Source organism: Physella acuta, unplaced genomic scaffold (assembly GCF_028476545.2).
Source record: "Physella acuta isolate Inbredline_101_S28 unplaced genomic scaffold, ASM2847654v3 ptg000018l, whole genome shotgun sequence".
NCBI lineage: Eukaryota > Metazoa > Mollusca > Gastropoda > Physidae > Physella > Physella acuta.
The window spans coordinates 194567-216451 of NW_026731538.1; the positions used below are offsets into that span (position 1 = coordinate 194567).

General features: G+C 33.0%; 2 protein-coding genes across 7 annotated transcripts; one reads left to right on the forward strand and one right to left on the reverse strand.

The window, feature by feature from the left end:
- Positions 1-1422: 1422 nt before the first annotated feature.
- Positions 1423-9420, reverse strand: LOC131939211 (uncharacterized). The gene is made up of 11 exons (XM_059297407.1): positions 9292-9420; positions 7168-7318; positions 6979-7038; positions 6662-6761; positions 5914-6151; positions 4209-5212; positions 3941-4083; positions 3667-3742; positions 3308-3344; positions 2135-2803; positions 1423-1443 (listed from the first exon to the last, which is right to left on the reverse strand). The coding sequence occupies exons 1-11, from the start codon at positions 9358-9360 to the stop codon at positions 1423-1425; spliced, it is 2568 nt and encodes an 855-aa protein (XP_059153390.1). The 5' UTR covers positions 9361-9420.
- On the forward strand, positions 2486-20294 carry LOC131939327 (ATP-binding cassette sub-family D member 2). Of its 6 annotated transcripts, none has more exons than XM_059297606.1 (11): positions 2486-2539; positions 15049-16060; positions 16232-16412; positions 16632-16756; positions 17037-17190; positions 17376-17470; positions 17720-17865; positions 18209-18354; positions 18816-18900; positions 19464-19589; positions 19701-20294. In XM_059297606.1, exons 2-11 carry the CDS (start codon positions 15083-15085, stop codon positions 19963-19965), a joined length of 2301 nt encoding a protein of 766 aa, XP_059153589.1. In that variant the 5' UTR covers positions 2486-2539; positions 15049-15082; the 3' UTR covers positions 19966-20294. The 6 variants fall into 6 exon arrangements, with proteins under 6 accessions (XP_059153589.1, XP_059153570.1, XP_059153580.1 ...); XM_059297587.1 differs by lacking the exon at positions 2486-2539 and adding an exon at positions 2755-2844; XM_059297597.1 differs by lacking the exon at positions 2486-2539 and adding an exon at positions 9891-9953.
- The last annotated feature ends 1591 nt before the right edge of the window (positions 20295-21885 follow it).

Consider the following 21885-nt stretch of genomic DNA (forward strand, 5'->3'; position numbering starts at 1 on the left):
TAACATTGTTTAAACAAATGTATACATATAATTTTTATCAGGTAAATCTCAAAGAATCTGCTAATTTATCTTTATAACTTTAAATAATATAAATACTACTTTTAAACTATTTCAGACACATAGATCTAGACGACTTAAGAATGTATGTATAAACAAATCGCAAACAACCAATAATTTTCGCTGTTGATGTGTGTTCCATACAAACGAGTCAAAACAGAGAGAAAGTTTGTACTATTTAACTTATTAAGGCCTATAAATTATTGCGTGAGTTGAATACTGCTGGCCAATGCAATGTAATGTCAACCTGCCGAGGCGCATTTATACATGCTTGTAGTGTCAACATTTAATGGACAAAAATAGATATTTTAGCGCAACCGCTTTTTGCTTTGTATGACGAGCGAATGGGTTAGAAACTAATTACACATACACACACATATATATATATATATATATATATATATATATATATATATAATGTATATATAGTGTCAATTTTTCGCTCTACGATGCATTATGAATCCTAAGTTCCATATTTATTTATTTCATGATTGTTGAAATGTGTATTTTTGAGTATTTAGACTCGGATTTCTGTGAGGTTAAAGCATATTTTGATAAAAATATCATATAACTAAACAAAATGAGAAAAGATTAGAATTTGGTCAACAATATGTGTACTTTTATTTAATGACGTTCACATTAATTTTTATTGGGTTGTTACTTTGAAATCTTTTATAATTTAGTCAACAAAAAACGGCAATTTGGTTTTTTAAATAAAAAACAGTCGTAATGCATTAAAAGAAGCAAACTACTGAAATTATTAATATAAATATATACATATACACACATATATAAATGTAAACCCAATTAATGTTAATCATAATTGTATATGCTTATATGTGATATATTAATAAAGTAGATTCAGTATTTATGAAAGCAAAGCTTAAGTGCTTGTGGTGTTATTAATATAATAAATGTTGGTGTATCTTAACTAAATAATTAGAGCTATATAATTAGTAATTATATAAAATGTTTAAATTATTAAATAATAAAAGCATCATATTTAGTTGCATGGTGTATTTATCTGTCTACCTCACGCGGTTTGTGTATATAACATTTTGGTTTCAGTGGTAGACTATGTTACGGACACCTGCACATCTTCTCTTCATTACAACACAGTGCACTGCTTTATATTTTTTATAACCACGACACAGCGACTTGGTAAGAAAATGTAAGCCGAATTCAACAGATACTGAATCTACTACTAATGTAAATTTATTGAGTGGAAACAACACTGAGATGAATGACGTGTGAAGTTACAGTTGTTGGCATTTATTACATAGCTCTACACTCGATAAAGAGAAGGCTTGTTACATACTTTCAACACATTCGAATCTATAGCGTTGTTCAGGGAAAGTTACATCTTCAAGTGGAATCATTCTTTTTCTGTAGTAAAAATATGTGTATTACGGTTTAATGTAATAAAAAAAATATGTAACATTGTTCTGGGTAAATTAATGTTATAATGTACTGTCTAAAAATAACAACTTCAAAAAACTTGAAAAAGTGTATCAGCTGATTGTTAGCTAGAAAACAATATTTGACATGGTGTTTTAATACGTTTGACAGTTCAAGCCATTTCGTAATGTACAGGGAGAAAAACCTTTTAGAGTTCATTTTCCAAAGTTGACTGAAAGCAACACCCAATAGCAAAGCCAATATGATGAAATATTTGTTAGTGAAATGTAAAGTTTGTATTCTGTTTAATTTCATACATAAATTAAATATAACCAGTGGCGTAGTCAGGATCGTCTCAAGGGGGGGGGGGGGGGGGGGTTCCAATTTTTACCCGGGTACAAGCTTTCGATTTGCACCCCCCCCCTCAAACTTTATATATATATATATATATACCGAGGGGTCTATGGGGGTTATAACCCCCCCCCCCCCCCGCCTAAGCCACTGAATATAACTATTTAAAACAATTTAAACACCAATGAAAATAAAAATACTTTCCGTGTTTAACTCGAGCCTTACATTTATATCATCACCATTTCGATATGTAATAAAACCACTTGCTTTATTTCTATAGATTCAAATCCTTCGATCTTGACCTCAAACTATAAACCTTCCCACATACTGTAGATGTAGAGTCTAGTGTTTGAGAATCTGCTGTGGTGGTCGACACTTTCCTCTCAGCGTCCGAGCAGACAACAGCTATAGGGCTACACGAAGAATCTTTAACGACCCGCGGCGTTGTCTGAGTGCTGACCGTCTTAGGACCATTTTTCTCAGACTGTCCACTACTCTGGGTCAGCGTTGTAGCATGAATTTGAGGACATTTATCGACACACTGACACTGGTCACTCGTTTCTGGGTTATCTGCTGATGATATCACGACACAGCTTTTCAGCGTCATAGGTGTTTCTCTGTCCCTTGTTTTCTGTTTGGTTGATAGCGGTGTGGCAATACTTAAACGAACTTTAGTACTCATTTCGTCGTTTAAATCAATAGTGTTATCTTGATGTAGATCCTGTGTTTTAAGGTTGGAATGTTCATTATATATAACGTGTTCCTGATGGGCTTCTGTCTCTGCTAGATTAGTTGTTTGAACTGTGTTGCAGTTATTGTCATTTCGTGCGTGTTTATAACGTGATATAGTGTTCGTACATTCATAAATGGAGCTGTGTCTGTTTTCTCTGTCGCGATCACGGGATTGAGTATTATGAGATGTTACTGCCTGCGACGTATTGATGTCATTTAAGATGTCGGTGATACATTCTTGCACGGAATTTTCAACAGTTTTGATCTGGTGAATTAAATGTAACATCGAGTATTATAACTGATGAGGTAAATGATAATTTCACACTATATACAAATATACTTTATTGTAAGATTCCGTGGCAGGTGAAAATAGTCCTTAGATTAGTAGTCATGTGTTTAATTACAACAAAATAATTATCAATGGAAAAATAGTGTAATGTATTTTTCGTTGTATGTTTAATAACATTAGCTTAAACTTAACGTTTGGGGAGCGGTAGAGCACTATACTGCTAACCCGGAAGTATCGAGTTCTGATGTCGGACTCGAGTCGGTAAGATGTCGTTCCTGAGTCCACCCAACTCTGATGAGAAACAAATGCGGCTGGGCATGGTGCTGACCACATTATCCCCTTATATGCCGAGGTTATTGAAACAGATAAACTTTGTAAGCCCTATGTGTGTTGAGCACGAACGGTAAAAGATGATGAAAATTTGGAATTTGGTAGTAACGTAGTTTTTCATTGGTAAATAGAGCTAATAAAATGTCTTACCTGGTCCTTTTCATTAAACGGTAGAGAAGCAATCTCTCTGAAAAATATTCACATTTGCTCTTACTTGTTGCAACAAAAAGGTATAGTCATACGTTTTGAGACAATAGCAAGACTAATAAAAGTTTTATTCTTACAGTTACGAAAACAATAAAAATGTGAACATTAATTGTAGTCTTTGAAATATTTCGACAACTGTTTTTAGAAGTGTGTAACATATTTCCATTTTATTTTGAATATCTATTGCAATGTCTGTTTTTACTTGTAGCGAGTATTTTGACGGTCATTGTATTAAAACTGAACCATCTATTTCTTAAGCTATATCTATTTTTTTAAAATGGCTGTTCCGTGAAATGACTTACTTAGCACTACACGCTCTTTGCTGCATTTGGGTGTGTTGTAATCCCTTACTCCTGTTCGGGTCTTGCTGTGTTAATCCTATAGTGAGGAAGCAATCGTTTATTGGGCGAAAAAATACATAAATGTTTGCAAAATGTTGTCATTACTCAATCCAGATATGGGTGGATGAAATTAACAAAACATATAAGAATACCTGCAGTGGTCTTCGTCTTTAAACAACAGGACAGAATAATATAATAATTGACATTGAGCTAATAATTTGTTATTGTCTTTTACCTGAATTGTGTGGTATATCGCTGTTACAGAAAGCTGCAGTTTCTCTAAGTATTTCTTCCTGTTTTCTCTCGCTTTTTGTGCTAGTTTTATGAGGCATTCTTTGTTCATGGTTAGGATACACATCTCCAGGGAAGGGCGAATCTCTGGTATAAAAACATAATTGTAGCTTAATATGAATTTATACAGAATTTATTACTAGTACATGTCTTTAGCAAAACTAGATTTTCAGACCTATTTAAGAAAGAGTAAGAGTGAAGACTATCCTTACCCAACAGCGTTTGACCAACGATCTTTCATGTAGGATTTATTAAACGGCTCATTTGGAGGTTTCTTTTTAGTGCTTTTGCTGACGTTGTTTCGTAAACATGCTAAAGTAGAAGAGCTGTGTTTTGCAACAATCTTCGCGTTGTATTTAGGATTATCTCGAGATTTGCCTTGAACCACGTCGGGTGTATTGTCCAACCCGCTAGCAACGATGTAGGTTTTGTCAGAATGTGAAGTACTGCCTACATTGGTAAACGACGAAGTGTGTTGTTCTATTGGCAGGATGGAGACCTCATCAAAGGTTTTTATGCAATGCTCTTCGGCTCTTGTTGTTTGCTGGGTTTGACTGAAACTAATGGGATGTGTGTTCAATAAATTGTGTTTTCTATAGAACTGTTCCTCCTCTTCTTCTTGTTGCCCTTTTAACATTATATCCTGAATGAAATTTCGATTATCGCGGGGTTCCTGACTGTAGAAACTATTAGATGCTGGAGGACGCGTTAGAAAATTGTCCGTAAGATAGTTCGTATAGCCTAGCTGAGGGTCAGAGTTGGAGACGTCTTTGGGAAAAGTATTATTTCGGTGATTGCCGAATTCAGGCACGTCTGGTTGTGAGTGGCAGTAATACCGAGTGTCGTTGTTATTACAAGCGCCACAAGAGACAGGTTTACTAACTTGCTTTAAGTCTGGAGAATCTACAACGCTGACCTGGAATGTTTCCCTTTCTGGAGATTTAACAGCAGTGTTGTAGTATGTATCGGGGACAGTCCGTAAGTCGTCCAGTGAGTGGGGAGATAAATACGAGGCACTGCTGGATGTGTGATTTACATCGTTGTAATTTCTCTCTGCTGGGTAACCGCAGTAACTGTTGTGCTGAAGATAGTCTTTGTTTGATAAATGTGTTGACGTGTTTCTGGAGCTTGATTCCAGTTGTCTCCTCAACAAGTTATTTTTGTTTATGTTCATTTCTACGCCGCTTAAATAAGACTCGTATTCACTTGTATCACTCTATCAGTTAAACAAAAGTAATTGAAATAGTTAACAGAAACAATACATTTGTTTTAGAAAAAGTGTAATGTAATGAACTTTGTTGTACACTGACCTTTAATCTCAGATAACTATTTTATTTTTATCATTACTTTATCACACGAGAGAGATGTCCAAATAGTAGAATACCGATAAACGAAATATCGCGTTGTATTAGCAATAAGAAGAGAGTTGAAAATTACTTTGGTTTTAGATACCTAGAAATATTTCAGCAACCTAACTTGTATAACACTAGAGTTCTTACTTTAAAAAGTGATTGTGGCTCAGATTTTCTTTTCTCAATCTTATGGGAATAGATTGGATGTAAATGTGTTTACTGTCTCTGTATACTTTCCAACACTGCATGTATTCAAGACCAAGTAAACAAATCAAATATAAAACAAACAATTTCATTGATTTTCGTTTCTAAACACACACGTTTTAATTTTAGCATTAACATTTTTTTTTAATATTTAATGACACAAATGAAAAAAAAATTGATAGTAATTGGGTAGAGATTTTTACGCTGATTTTGTTTATTCCAAAATTTATTTAATTATTATGAATAGAAACTTTTTTTTATAAATAATTAAATTCTTTTGTGCTATTTATAAAACAGCTTTTAGTATGAAACGAAAACCAATGAAGCTTAAACTATACTCTGAAAGCACACCAACTCATACCTCTCGGCTTGCTCGGATGCCATCAATTCTATAGTTTTCTTTACTGTCATCTGTAGATGCTGTCCCTTTACTAACTTTAACGGGCTTTTTAACTGGCATACCAAACAGATCAATGACTGGCGACTGGACAGTTCCGTGTATATGGCTGTTGGAAATTCTTTCTTGGTTAAACAAACTTACGCCTTTTCCAAATTCATTTTCTTGTTTGTTTAAAGCTGAACGGCCAACATTTTGTTTGCTGCGATCGACCAGAGAAAAACATTTTTTTTTTAAAAATCAGCATTATAAATAGCAGCATACGCCTATATATATATTTATGTATAGTAATAAGTAAACGACATTGTACATTTTTGAAAAAAAAAAACCACTATTATTTTTTATCTCGTTGTAGGAAATGTTCATAACGAACGATAACTGTGTTTAGCTCTTGTTGTGACATTCACAAAGGATCAATAAGAAAAATCACCTTTAAAATAATCCATAGTCAAAGGATAAAGTAAAGCTAGAAATACCACCGAATCAAGTTTCAATCAAACTGACATTTTATTGAGAACAAAAGAATCGTCTAATGCATTATGCAAGCTAAGTCGATTTAACAGCGATTAACATTAAATCTTGAGTAAGTGTACCTTAAACGGACATCTATAAATTAATTTTTAATTGTGTATGCGATGCGTTACTTTATTAACCTTTTGTTCTAGTAAGTTTTTCATCTGCTGACGATTCTAAACACAAAGAACGACAGTACCTTGGAGGAGAAGTAAGCTGCAATACTGAATGTCTTTCTACCGGCGACAGCGGCATGTTCACAACATTAACATGACTACCTCCATACACATTAGCACCCACTTAAAATAGACCAAGTGTACAAGTGTCATTATGAGCGTAATGATGGGTTCATTTGTATTAGAGCTAATAGACTGTACTACAAAAATTTATATGTAGTAGGTGACACTCGGTTTTTTGCAGGCTCAGCAATTATTTTTGTGACAGATTTTTAGGAAGCAAATAGTTAGTGTTAGATAATCTTAAGACTATGAAAAATAAATGTGCTGTAATTACTACCTCTAGGGACTTGTCTTGAACTAATGTTGACCATTCGATAATTCAAACGATAATTGGAATCTGCGGAATAAAGGTAACTAGAGCATTTTGATAAACATATTAAAGACATTCTTTTTAAACATGTGTGTTTCGATATGTTTAGTAGTTTTAAATTTTAATTAAAATGAATTAAGCCTACAAAAGGATTACCATTTTCAATATTTACTTTGCTCTGTCTTTTAAAAGCTAGTACGTCTTGGCTAACTTTGGATTTCTTACGTCGACTTCGTACTGAATCCACCACATCGCCGTCTGTTTTCTCCGATTTATTCAAGAGTAGTCTTTTGCGTTCAAAATATTCCTGTAATTTAAAGCTTTTAAATTGTGTGTAGGCTTATATTTATATGGATACTCAGAAGACTGTCATCTTAAAGGGATATTTTGGGTGCTGTTCATTGGACTAAAATAAATGCTAATGTTGTTATTGCTGAAGACAGAGATATTTCAAGGCATAAAACTGGCTAAAATATGTAAGAGTAAGTGGCAAAACCAATATGCCATTGACACTGACATGTGTAGCTACGCCGATGGCTAGAAGTAACTCATTTAAATTTACATTGTGTAAACAAATGATTAACACCAATTTCTCAAATATTCGCACACTACATTCGACATACACTTTTGCCCATGTAACCGTTAATGCTAAGAAAAAAGTATAATATTTTATGTGGAAAATTGATCAATATCGTCTTTTTCTTTGTTCTTAATTGTAATGATGCAAGGGATTTCCAACAAGACGATTAAGTGTTACGCGTCAACTTTGTATGCGCCAGACAGGCCATTGGCTCCGATTTCAGCCTGCTTTTCTCTCTCGATTTGCTTCCAAAGACTTTGTCCAACCAAAAACAAAAAAACAAGGCCGAAGTTTTTATTTTTATTTTGAAGTTTTCTCTCCAAGGTGGGTTGCTGTCCCCAGCTATCGAACCTCATTTATCCGGGGGTTTGAACTAAGGACTTTTCGGTTTAGCAATCATGAGCATTACCGACCCAACCAGATACATTTTTAAAAATCTAAACTATTTTAAAAAGATTTCAGTTTGCTCAGTTAAGCTATTGTAAAAACATATGCCACTAAGCTAATTATCCAACGACTTTATTTAAATGTAAAATGTAGCCTTCTATGAATATTCAACTGCATGTAACTAGCACACTTTCTCTCTTGTTACGGCCTTTCTTCGTGCGCTTCGACACGATCTGACACTCTGGCCACAATTACTTTGATCCATGTAACATAACAGTAACAGATGCACAATGTTATAAATGTCAGACCAGTCAAAATCAGCACACAACAGCGGTGTATAATTAATATTATGTCCACAATAGGTTACTCCTAAGCATATTTTTGAGGAAATTTGTAAGCTACACCCCCCCACCCCAAACACGCTACCGCAAACCTAAGTAAAGTTTGGTCAGCGTATGCCCGTTTTATCACCACATAACACTCTTGTATGGTTTTTAGTGGGTAACGGCTAAGGGTCTCAGTCGCGGGTAATTAACTGTTTGCTTAAAAAAAGAAGCTAGGTCTAGAAATGAACAATTGTATTTTTATCGCTGTTTTATTTATAAGATTAAAAAAATGTGATGTCACATGGGGGGGGGGGGGGGGGCGGACAGTGTTTAAGTATGTTTTCTATATAAATTCCATTCCCCCCCCCCCCCCCCCCGAATAGATGCCTGTCTGGAAGAAACTCTGCTTATACCCTTAATGAATCAGTGTTGAAAGTGTATGACTGTATGTATACAACGGAAATGCAATTATATCTAGATTCTAGATCTATTTAACAGCTTAAACTTTGCCTTAAAAAAGCGTTTTCTATCAGATATTCCTCTACGGAGGGGGGAGGGGTGCTGTCTAGTTTATAATATTTTCAAAATATCTTTCTATTTCGTCCGTGGAAGTGGACGGGAAATGATGGACGTGCTCCGTTGTGGGTTAGTAAATAAATAGCATACTTTTAAAGAGGGGGTCATAAATAGATTATCCCCTATACCTTTCCCTACCACTTCATGCTATGACAAAAAATCCCGACTTCCCTCCTCCTCCATGCTTGACGTTATCCAGACGCGTAGCGAGGGCGGGGGTGTGGACCGCACCGGGTGACACCATTTTAAAGGGATGACACAAAGTCAAAAAAAAAAATAATTGCAAAATGTGCAGAAGAAAAATGCTTTTTAGCTAGTTCCATTCAGGAATTTATATAGAAAATATATAATATACTTTTAACCGTGTTATAAAATGAGGATTAATCTATTTTCTAGTGAAGGTGCACCTACCTTTTGAGCTTTTAAATCATTCTTAAATGGACCACGAAGTCTGTTTCTAGCCCCGCCAATCCAGTTCATTTTTATTTAAAGTTTAGGTTTTAATTTAATAAAAGTCAGTATATTATATTACAATTATAGATATAGATCTATATCTAGATCTATATTATTACAATTAATAATTATAGATCTAATCCTCATTCCTTTTTCTTTCTTTGAAAATATCAATCTAATAATAATAATATTGACTTAGGCTAGTTTAGCAGACGATAACTTTTACTATTTTACAAACTATTGTGGTTGTAATAAAAAATGGGTCTTATTTGAACATTTCTTGTTTCTGCAATAATCAAATTGCCAGTAAGGATATTGCAGATCTAATAAATATAATAATTTTCTGTTAATTTTATTTCAAAAGTCTATAGTTTATTATGATAATATCTTTTTTACTAATAATTTAAAGCATTCATAGTACCAACAATTTATTAAATGCAACATGTTGATTTTATTACTTTTATTTTTTAGACTTTCTTTTTTTTCTTCTACTTATTTAGTTAGCGTTTTTATTTAAAAACAAAACAAAAATAAGATTTGATAAAAATCTGGTTGCGTTTGAGGTTACACAAGAAATATCAAAACAATAAGAAGAGTCCATTTGTGACACTTTCTGACATGTTGCTATGCTACTCATCTGTATTGTTATCAAAGATTTAAAAATGTGCGTGTTGCTATGAAATAAACAAATCTAATAAATTATGTAGCATAGTGGTAGAATTTCAAACATTTGTATCTAACGCTGGTTTGAAAGCAATAATTTAATAAAGTTAGGGTAAAATCTTAGTTTAGCGTCGTAAATTCGGCCAAAACTAGTAATGTGGGAGAGAGTGAATTAATGAATATGTCATTAAATATGAGTATATTTTCGTATATTTTGATAAAGTATTATAGATAATTGAATAATAGATCACCATTGATGGTTAAATCAATTTAAATATCCTGAAATTAATTTTTATCAACCCTGTTCGAGATAGTAAATTTGCTATTAAAAACAGCAGCCATCTTAAGAAAATGTTATTTAGAGTAGCTTCCCTTTCATTTCTATTCGTATAAAAATGTATTTAAATATGATCGTCTTGTTGTATAGTCCATATTACAAAGCATTTTTTTTTTAAATGTGAATTTCCTAACAAACAACTTTATTAATTCTAGAAGCATTGTGAGATGCAACTTGTATCCATGTATTAAATCACGTTTTTTTAAACTAATGTTTATTTGATCTTACTATTACTAAATAGTTGTGAGTTTTTTCTTATTGTTTTAATGTTCACTATTTTCATTTCAGTTTCAGGTTTTTCTTTTCATCAATAATAATTATTAGTAATTCTATCGTAACTTATGACATTTTTTTTTACTTCTCTTTACCTTAATTAAACCCCAACCTCCGTCATATTTTTGTCGTCAATGTCACATCAAGTCATAATGTAAAAAATTACGCTTCACTCTGCCTTATCTAAGATCTTTAACCATAATTTTGACAACATTAAATGTTTGTCATCATTTATATATACAGAGATACAAAATGTATTATCCACCAGCTTCCCTCGTAAAACATCATCTAAAACAATGAGCCAGTCCACCCCTTAAGTGCGTGTTGTCATTATGGTCGATCGCAAGTCTCCACCTGCCAGACACATGTTGGTTATCCTTTGTTGTCAAATTGTCAATATCAAGTACACAAGTGAGTGATATGGGGTTGTCCATAAATGATGTCACATATGATTTGCTACGGGAGTGAGTGAAGATTTGTGACGTCAACTCAGGCGGCTTTGCAATTTATGACGTGTCGGTCTCATGAAAGTAGGTGAACGGGGAAAAATACCTAGATGGTTGATGGAGAACCTCTATAATTCTTTGTTCAATCAAAATAACGATAAATAAGCATTAGTATACGTATACCTTGCTTAAAACGAATCATCACAAATGTTGCAAGCCTGCTAGTTTAAGGCATTCGGCAAACCGGCCGCAACACATTATCCCCGTCAAAAAGGCTTGCCACCAAATGCCTGCCGACGAATAAGCCACGTCTAATGCGGGGCGTTAGGAATACAGCCATTAGCATGGGCCGCGTTAGTAGAGCACCAGTAGGCTGTCGCGCTTTGTAAGATGACGTAAATACTTAAATTCAATTTCGCTAAACTGCGCGAAAATTTAGTAATGTTCCATCGTTTGAGGAAATTTATTTTCTTGGACTTAAACTTAAATTGAAATATCATGTTGACTGTCTGGCTCTTAATTTCCGAATATCACTTTTAATGTATCAAGATTCAGAACTATAATTTACTTTAATATAAGTGTCATCTTATCGTTTATTGTGGTTTTTATAAAGCGCAGAGCAGCTACAAAATCGGACGGCCATCCTGTTTTCACCAAGCTTCTTTTGGAGCTTAATATAGGTAGTCCAGTTCTATACGGTGTGAGCTTAATACATTTTTAAAGGGCCGAAAGTCTCAAGACAGCAAGCTTGCAGAAATAACTACGTACGTTTAAATGGACAAGTGATAGATGTGTTAGGGGCTGTTTAATGAACACCAACTTATGTAATCAAACTAAACGTCGCAAAAGCGTCAAAAAGGCAGTGCTTGTTTTTTTTTCTATAAAATTAGCTTAACGGTCGGCGGTACCGCTAATTGACGTCACGTGCGAGCGTTGACTCGGTGACGATGTGCTAAGTGGGGGAATGAAAAAGGTAGGATTCAAGAAATGCGACTCGGCAAGCTTTTTACATTTCTTGACCCTTCTTAATAGTTCTTTCGTCCGCACTGAGAAAATGGATCACCAATGAATTATTGAATGACGCGTCATACTTCTACAGCTGGTCTTTCCCCCACAACCATCCCGTTTTCACGAGAAAAAAAACCTGACCCGTCTCCAAAATCACATCGCTGAGTTCTACTCAACCTCTCCCCACCACAAATCACAATTTCTATCTGAAACAATATGTTCATATGTTTGTTCTGTAATAATGCACGCTGTCATTACTATCTTAAGAGCGACGTCATTTATGAGCGATCTAATATTGATTTGCTTACTGCAAATAAAGTGTTTAAAAGTTCGACCTCCCAACAATTTTTATGGTCTTGGATGCACACTATTAAGTCTGATAAGGTCTATTAGTCATTCATGTCAACTATATTGAAAAAAAAAAGAAAAATTACTATACAGGGGGTCATCCATAAATGATGTCATGCTTTTTTTGACGATTTTTACCTCCCCCCTCTCCCCTCCGTCACACGTCGTCACAAAAAGCCAGACCCCCCCCCCCCCCTAAAATGACGTGACACTTCAGCCTACAACCCCCCCCCCCCCCCACCTCAAAATTGCAGTTGAATTGTTTTTAAACAGCTATATTTTTCCAAAATCTTGTCTGAACTCTGTCAAAATAGAGTATTTTAATCAATTGTTATTATAATGTATTAAAACAGTTTTTTAAAACGCAAAATAACGTCTAAAATTCGTTTTCTAACATTGCTTTTTTAAAATGCAAAAGTGTGACGTCGCACCATCTGAACCCCTCCCCCTCATCACACAACGTCACAAAATTACGGACCCCCCTCCCCCTACGAGTGTGACGTCATTTATGGACGACCCCCGGCATATATTAAAACAATACAAAACAATCATATTAAACCACAAAATCAACACAAAAGACATGCGAATAGACAATTTATTGTTTTTTAAAACATGGCCGCTGCTTGTATTTACTCATTGTTGTCTCGAACGGGGTAGTTTAAAGTTTATTCCAGGATATTTATGACTGGTTTGGTCTTGGATTGTGATTTGTTATTCAATTATCTGTTATATTATGTAAAATATGACATAAATATGGCCAAATGAAAGAAATATTCATTAGTTACCTTCATCGCACATTACTAGCTACGTTGGAATTTACTACGCTAAACTAAGATTTTACCAAAGTTAGGCCTACAGCAGTCAATTTTGCAAACGGGCTGCACCACTGCATCCTAGCACTGTTTCGATCTAGATCTAGAATATAGAACTATTACTTTCTTACTCAATTATAGTATACTGTCTTATAGATCTAGTGATTTACCAATTACAATTACACAACACTACAAACTTTACTACAGTGTTACAGTACTTAGTTCTAGATCTACACACACACTGTTAACTTTAAAAAAAAAATAATGTTCTGGTTCTTAAAAAAGAGCATTGGCGTAGGCAGGGGGGGGTTAGGGGGGTCATAACCCCCCATAGACCCCTCGGTATATATATAAAAAGTATGAGGGGGGGTGCAAATTAAAAGTTTGAGGGGGGGTGCAAATCAAAAGTTTGAGGGGGGTGCAAATCGAAAGTTTGTCCCCGGGTAAAAATTGGAACCCCCCCCCCCCCCCCCCTTGAGACGATCCTGGCTACACCACTGGAAAAGAGTATTTAATCTAGAATTTAGATTCTAGTCTAAGTCTACTAGAGAGATCTAGGCCTAAATACTAAATAATTAGAATTGAATAGGTGATACTACCTATAGTCAAGTTATAGTCTATGACTCTATAGTAGTACTCTATAGGCCCTATATTTTATAATTTTATTTTATTAGGGTTAGCGGTTAAGGAGTCACCTGGTTTTCACATTACTAGTCGCGGGCGAATTTACGTACCTAAAACGATAGATTACCATAAAAATTATTCTAGATGTAGTCTGAACACTGTCAATATAACCAAACCATGTGATAATAAACCAATACGCAGTACCAGATCTAGTTTAAAATAGTTATCTTGTAAACTCTTTCAGTTGAAGTAGGGATTTTGCTCATCTTGCCCTTTTGTGATCCAATCTAGATTTACATCCTGACTTTATATAAACCTATTGTTACACTATTGTTTCTGTTGAAATTAGTCATTTTCTTGAATGCTGACTTTAGTCATTAAAATTGACATTTAATTATATTGATAGGCCTACAGTGGTTAGATAGATTTGTATTTAATAAATTAATGTCTATATGTCTATTAATTTGGGTGAAATAGCTTCTATTTCAAAATTTTCTTTGTTAGTAAAAGTAAAATTATACAATGATAGGGGATATGTCTAGTACAACGTAACCAGCTGTCCCTTACTTTGAAAGACTTAACTATTTATAGTCATCCATTGGCTGATTTTTATTTAATTTAATCTTCTTATTACCAACATTTACTAGCATCATTTGTTATGCTTGGATATTGGGCAATGCCATGCACCTTAATTGGATGAATATACTAACAAATTTATTTCAAGTTAACATTTTTATAATCCTGTTTTACTAAGTTACTTCTGTTGTCCACATTATCTAGAAAAAACTGTGCAAAGTTTTATCTTAAATAGCAACAGTCATAAATCTAAAGTGGTAAAAAACATACTTTGAATAGTCTAATAAAAAACTACCTAGTCTAGAACAAAATATTTTCCTTTTTTAAACTGCATATTATTCGGTGTAAATCTACTTGTGTTATCACTTTGTGATAATTAGGACATTTTTCCCATTATGCTGAGCGTGGAATAACCTAATTTAAGATTAAATCAATTGACCTACAATTTTTAGATTTACCTGTATGGCAGATAACCTACATTTTAACAAAATTATGCAAGTAATTAATTTCTTTAATGAATCATATTGTGTCTTTAAATATCCAAATTGTACAAAAAACTAAACTTTGAAAACTCTTGGTTTGATAATTTAAAATGAAATTTAACTTATCATTAACTGATTGCTTACAGGATATAGACAGCCAGCCTAGACAACACTGAGAAAATGTCTAACAGTAAATTTTATGATGCTGCTTACAAATCAAGTTTATCTCGGACAAAAGTTGCTTCAGGAGCAGCACTGTGTTTACTGGCTGCTTATGGTGTGAGGTGCTATTATCCTACTTTGGCAAAACTTGTCTTCTCCAATAAGCTAAGGAAAGGCAAAAAATTCCAAAAGGATCAAACATTGACTAAACAGGAAGCATCAACAGAAAATGTAACTGTTTCTCCTTCACATAGTGCTTCAGATCAAAATAAAAATGACAAAACTAGTCCAAATGTTGACAAACAGTTCTATCAGCAATTGCAGTATCTTATAAAGATAATTATTCCAAAAATTTGGTGTAAGGAGTTTGGAATTCTGTCTCTGCACACTTTAAGTTTAATCATTCGGACATTTCTTTCCATATACGTTGCTAAGCTAGATGGCAGCATTGTTCAAACTATCGTACAACGAGATGTGACCCGCTTTGTTGTTCAGTTAGCGAAATGGATTTTACTGGCGGTACCAGCAACTTTCATCAACAGCTTGATCAGATTTCTTGAAAGCAAACTTGCCCTTGTGTTTCGTACAAGGCTGGTGAAGCATGCATACGAGAAGTACTTTGATAGCCAAACATACTACCGTGTCAGCAATCTTGACAGTAGGTTATCAAATGCTGACCAGTGTTTAACAGAGGACATTACAATGTTTACATCTTCACTTGCTCACCTGTACTCGCACTTGACGAAACCATTGTTGGATGTTGCGCTAATGTCTTTCACATTGTATAGACTCGCCCAAAGTCGGGGTGCAAGCTCCAAAACCCCTACAATCATAGCTATGGTTGTAATACTCATTACTGCCAAAATATTACGGTCTGTTTCTCCCAAATTTGGAAAATTGGTTGCTGAAGAGGCCCATAAAAAGGGATACCTCAGATTTATGCACTCAAGAATTATTACAAACGCAGAGGAAATTGCTTTCTATAATGGTCATAAGGTATGATTTCAAATTGTTTAGAGAAAATAATTGTTGACTAATATTTACTAATATTGTCTGTGTATAGATCTAGCTATATTCTAGTTTGCAGAAACATAACATTTTTAGTTTAAATTAGTTTTTACTATTGTTTCATAATTCAGCTAACTAAGCTACATTTTATAATTTCAGATTGAAAAGTCATTGCTGTCCCGTTGCTACAACGCATTAGTTTTACAAATGGATCAGATTTTTTATAAGAGGCTTTGGTACATCATGCTTGAGCAATTTCTGATGAAGTATGTTTGGAGTGCTAGTGGCTTGGTAATGGTGGCTGTTCCAATTATAACTGCCACTGGCATCAGAGAAGATGGTAATGCTAGTTGTAAACATTGTTACTTGAATATTGTTTTCTACTTGATATCTGTTACCTGTAAATAGTTTTGAAATGTAATTATCCTAAGTACATTTCTTTTTCCAATATCTATTTTATAGGCCAAATAGATATGTACATTTATCGTCTTTCTACATGTAGGTTTTGCTCTATAAAATTTTGATTAAGAATATTTTAATTTGTCGATACCCTCTTTAGGGTCTAGTGTAGAAGATGATGTAGATGGTGGTGTTAGTGAAAGGACTCGTTACTTCACGACAGCTCGAAATTTACTCATTAGCTCAGCTGATGCCATTGAAAGAATGATGTCATCCTACAAGGAGGTACGTCGCGGATTTAACACCACATCACTTATTTACATGTACATCTATTCACTGAAAGAGTTACTAGTCATGTATAGTTTGTCTTTGTTTGAAATTAGTATGATGTCTGTGTGTTATTCATAGAATGTTATGATATATTAAATTTCACTAGTGAAATACTAATACGTAAGCTGTTTTAAAAGAAAACCTTTCTAACAATAGTAATAGATGTTGCTTAAAATATCGGCAAACAGGAATGCAGCCAAAACTTTTGGAATTAATTATGTAATCATTGTTACAGATCACAGAGTTGGCTGGCTACACATCACGTGTTTCTCAAATGTTTGAAGTTTTTGAAGATGTCAAAATGGGAAAATATCAAAGAAATACAGTAACAAAACAGAAGACACCAAAGGTTACCCATGAGAGAATCGCTGGTCCATTGGTACAGAAAGGTACAAAGCACAAAGAAAATGATTGCGATAACAATATCCTTTAAGAAAACCTTATCTATAAAAATTATTTAAGAACTGCATAGGCTATTACTTTAGAAATTAAGCAATCCTTTTATTAGATAAACAAGTGATTCAGTTATTAGGTTTATTAGATCTATAAAACATCAAATTAATTTTTATTTCAGGTGTTGTTATTGATACACAAACAACTATCGTCATTGAAGACCTTCCAATAATAACACCTAATGGAGATATTATTGTTCAATCTTTATCTTTAAAGGTAGTTTTTGATTTTGAATTTATTTGATTTGAATTACAAATTTTTAGAAATGTTTGTTTTTAAAATCTACTTTTATTATTTGGTATGTACTCTTTTATAAATATGTAAATAAATGCTTTTATAATTTAAGTTGTATTTATTTTTTGACATCAGTAAATTTTACTTATCCTTGACTTCAACCAATTCTGTAAGAAACTGCTTAGGCGTTAAGTTTAACAAACAATCAATTATTTTTTCCCTAATGATTAGATTGAGCCAGGTATGCATCTTCTGATCACTGGTCCCAATGGTTGTGGCAAATCATCTCTGTTCCGCATCCTGAATGGACTGTGGCCTGTGTATGGTGGGAAACTACTAAAGCCCCCACCCTCATCCATGTTCTATATACCCCAGAGGTGAGAAGTCATTTTGCTTGATCATTTTAATTTAATTCTTATGATGTTTACTTAATTGATACTATACAAAGCTTTACAATTATCTTATTATTGATGCTCTACTAATACATTGTTTACTCTTGTGACATGTATACAATACATGTCTAGAAAAGAAAACGCAATAAGTTGATGTTATATGAAAACATTTTTTCCTACGGAACATGTATACTTGTTGTGATTTTTTTTTCTAGACATGCTACAGAATATGCTAATTATAAATGTTCCTAATTCTATATCATTCATCAATTTTCATACTGTATAATATGTCACCACATTGACTAACTATGCCTGTTCTTAAATCTAGACCATACATGTCCATTGGAACACTGAGAGATCAGGTAATTTATCCAGATTCTGTCCAGGATATGAAAGCAAAAGGCTTTACAGATGATGATCTAATGGCTATCCTGAAAATTGTTCACCTTGATAACATTGTTCACAGGGAAGGAGGTTTGTATACAAATTTAACTGACTAGTATCTTGCTGAAAAACAAAAGTTGTTAATAGCATATTTATTATTAGAGGCTTAGTATTTCAGTTTTATCATGTACTTTAATAAAAATCATAAAATTGACTATAAGTAGGTTTAAATTTATTTACTTATTCTTGCAAATAAATCAATGTCTAAGACCCCTTTCTGAATGATTTATTTGATCATCTCAAACAAAATATGTTCCATCTCTAGATAGTCACAACTAAACACATATTTTATTATTCAACACATTTGGTTATACAATTAAAAAAACATCCTTAAAAAAAGTAAAAAAAAAAATTCCAATTGTTTTATTGTTTATCATATTCTTTAGGTTTAGAAGTCACTTGTTGCATAAATATTGTCAATGCTAAATTGGTTTAATGGACTCTGCTAACAACTAAAAATCTTTATACTCTAAACATTTTTATATTTTCAGGCTGGGGAGCTGAATGTGATTGGAAAGATGTTTTGTCTGGTGGTGAGAAGCAAAGAATGGGAATGGCTCGCACCTTCTATCATAAGTAAGCCATGACAACTACATCACTATTAAAACACTTAAAATATTTACCTTTAAATATAATATTATTTTAACTGAACTCATTAAGGACAACTTTACCATAGCAATACTCTGAGCATTGAATAATAACTGTATTTACACTATTGGGTTGTCAAATCGTAGTTTTTAATAGATACTCTGATCAAGATATTTGTTTTCCTTACTGATTTTCACATGTTTTTGTTGCATAAAAAAATAATACCAGCAGAACATGAAATTAATTCCCTGACTGAAAGAGTATAAATCTTTTTTAAACTGTTATTTCAATGTTTTTTAAGTATCTCATATTTGAATTAATTTTAAACAGTGATAAGATAACATGAATATTTATATGACCATTTTTAAATTTAAAAACTATTCAAATTAAGCAATATAAACTCATTTCACTATACCATAGTGTCTCCACTATACCACTTTTAACCTACATTATTAGATATTTATCTTTCAGACTTTAAATATATAAAAAAACCTTATTCGATTTAATTTTAGCTTGTGTTGTTATTTAATTAACAAATAAATTTACTTTAGACCCCAGTTTGCCCTTCTGGATGAATGTACAAGTGCCGTCTCAATAGATGTTGAAAGCAAAATATATCTTGGCTTGAAGGAAATAGGAATCACTTTGTTGACCATAACACACAGACCAACATTATGGTAAGTATAAGTAGGCATACCTCAGTTCATTCACTTGTTCAAAATTTTAACAACAGATTTACATTTTTAAAAAATTATTAGGATGTTCACAAGTTGTTTTTTTTTAACTAGGAAATTCCACTCTCATCTTCTGCAATTTGATGGGGAGGGTGGATGGAGAATGGAAGAGCTAGACACAAATGCTCGCCTTACCTTGAATGAAGAGAAACAGAAACTAGAAAACCAACTCGCTGGAATGCCCAAAATGCAGGAGAGACTCAAAGAACTGTGTACCCTTTTAGGAGAGGATTCTGTGCTACTTTCTCCTCAGAATGTTGAAACAAAAATATGTGGAGATGAAAACAACAGTTCTTTTGAGCTTGATAATTCTGATTAGTTCCTTGCAGTAGAAATGAACTTTTATATTAGCTATTTCATTTAAAGTTTATTACATATAATATATTTACGTTTTTCTTTCTTTAAATATGAAAGTGCATTAAAAACAAGAACAATTTTAAAAACCTCATAAAAACAAAAAAATAGAAATTGAGGATTGTAGGAAATGATCCTGCTTTTCTGTTCTATTTGTTTACAACTTGATTACCATAACATCAATGCATCTTTAATGATCTCTATGCTTAATTTGATTATATTGACAGTTACTTGTTTACTCAGCACTTGTAATCTACACCTGATACAGAGATTTTTAAAGGCTAGTCATTAGAAGTATTCAAATTCAAGTATATGAGAAAGATGTTGTATTCATTGGGATGTTTTTAAAATTTAGTTTCTGATTGCATTTTTGATGAAAGTAGAAAAGTTTTTAAAGTTTTTTTTTAAATTGTATAAATCATAGACATTTCTTACATCTTGCACAATTCTAAGTTTATATGTTATAATCTTAGAACATTCTGTACATTTTTAAATTAGAGCATAATATTATCAATCCTGTACATTAACAAGCAGTTAAAGATGTTTAACTCATAATTTATTTTGCATTCTAAAGAAATTTACTGGCAAAAAAAGTTTTCCTACACTTCATTTTTGTGAAAGTCTGAAAAGCTTTCCTGATATTTTTTCCCCATCTATATTTCTATAGCCTTTTCTAACAAGCAATTTGATTACTTATTCTATTATCAATTTCTAATTACTAATTACAAAGTTGGCTTGTGGGACACTTGCACCTTGTGTCTCCATATTCCAAACAACAACTCCCCCAAATTTCCAAGGTCTGAGTTGTGTTCAGACTGTATAAACTCAACCAGCCATGTTGTTGAAATAGACATCAATTTCATGTTTATTCCAAATTTATTGTTTCTAGGTTACAAAGAAACAAACTTTGCTTTTTAATTCATAAAGTAATTCCTTGAAATGTTTAATGATGTGCAAATTTTAAAGATAATTTTACCCCTTTGTCCCACATAGTTACAATCGTTAACCACAACCCCTCCCACATGGTATAGCTATAGAAGAAAATCATTTGTTAAATGTTCAGTTCCACATGAGCATTTGTAGCTTAATCACCTCTAAATGTCCTGCTACTTATGGTGCAGCCAATCAAATAGCTGCACAATATTTCTAACGGGCTATACAAATTAAAGAAAGTGTAAGTGTTCCAACAATGGCATATAAGAGAGACTATGTATTTTTCATGAACTTAACCTGGCAGAACAAATAAGCACTACTTTTGAATATATTTGTACCAATTATAGTACGTGATATTTTTTTTTTTACAATTTTCATTTCAGAAAATGAATTGGCACTTAGCTGTTCTCACATATTTAAGTGTACCCTCATTTTTTTTGTAAATAACATTCCTGTTGTAATATCGTCCAAAATTCATTATCGTATGTGTACTATTTGATGAAATGTATTGTTTCTCATCACATTTTTCGGCTGTAGGATGATTTTTTATTTCATTTTACTTTACTCATTTTATGACATTTTTTTTTACATGGACTTTTTTGCTTTTGCCATATTTTTCACTTTTTTCTAATTTAAATTATTTAATTTTTTTTTCTCTTATAATTTATAATACATCACAAATTTATCTGAACTATAGAATCACTTACATAGTTAATATACAATCACTAAATATTTGCTGATGCTAAGCTTTAATTAATTGAAGTTTCAATCTGGAAGGGGAGGGTTGTTTTATAAATATTAATATCAACACTCATTCCATCTTAGTCATGATGTGCATTTCTTTATTTTAATCCATCCAAGGCCTTAATTCTAACTTTTACTTGAATTATTGGATTTTTTAACCTTTCTTATTCTAAACAAGACAATGATTTTTCTGTTGAATCCTATAATT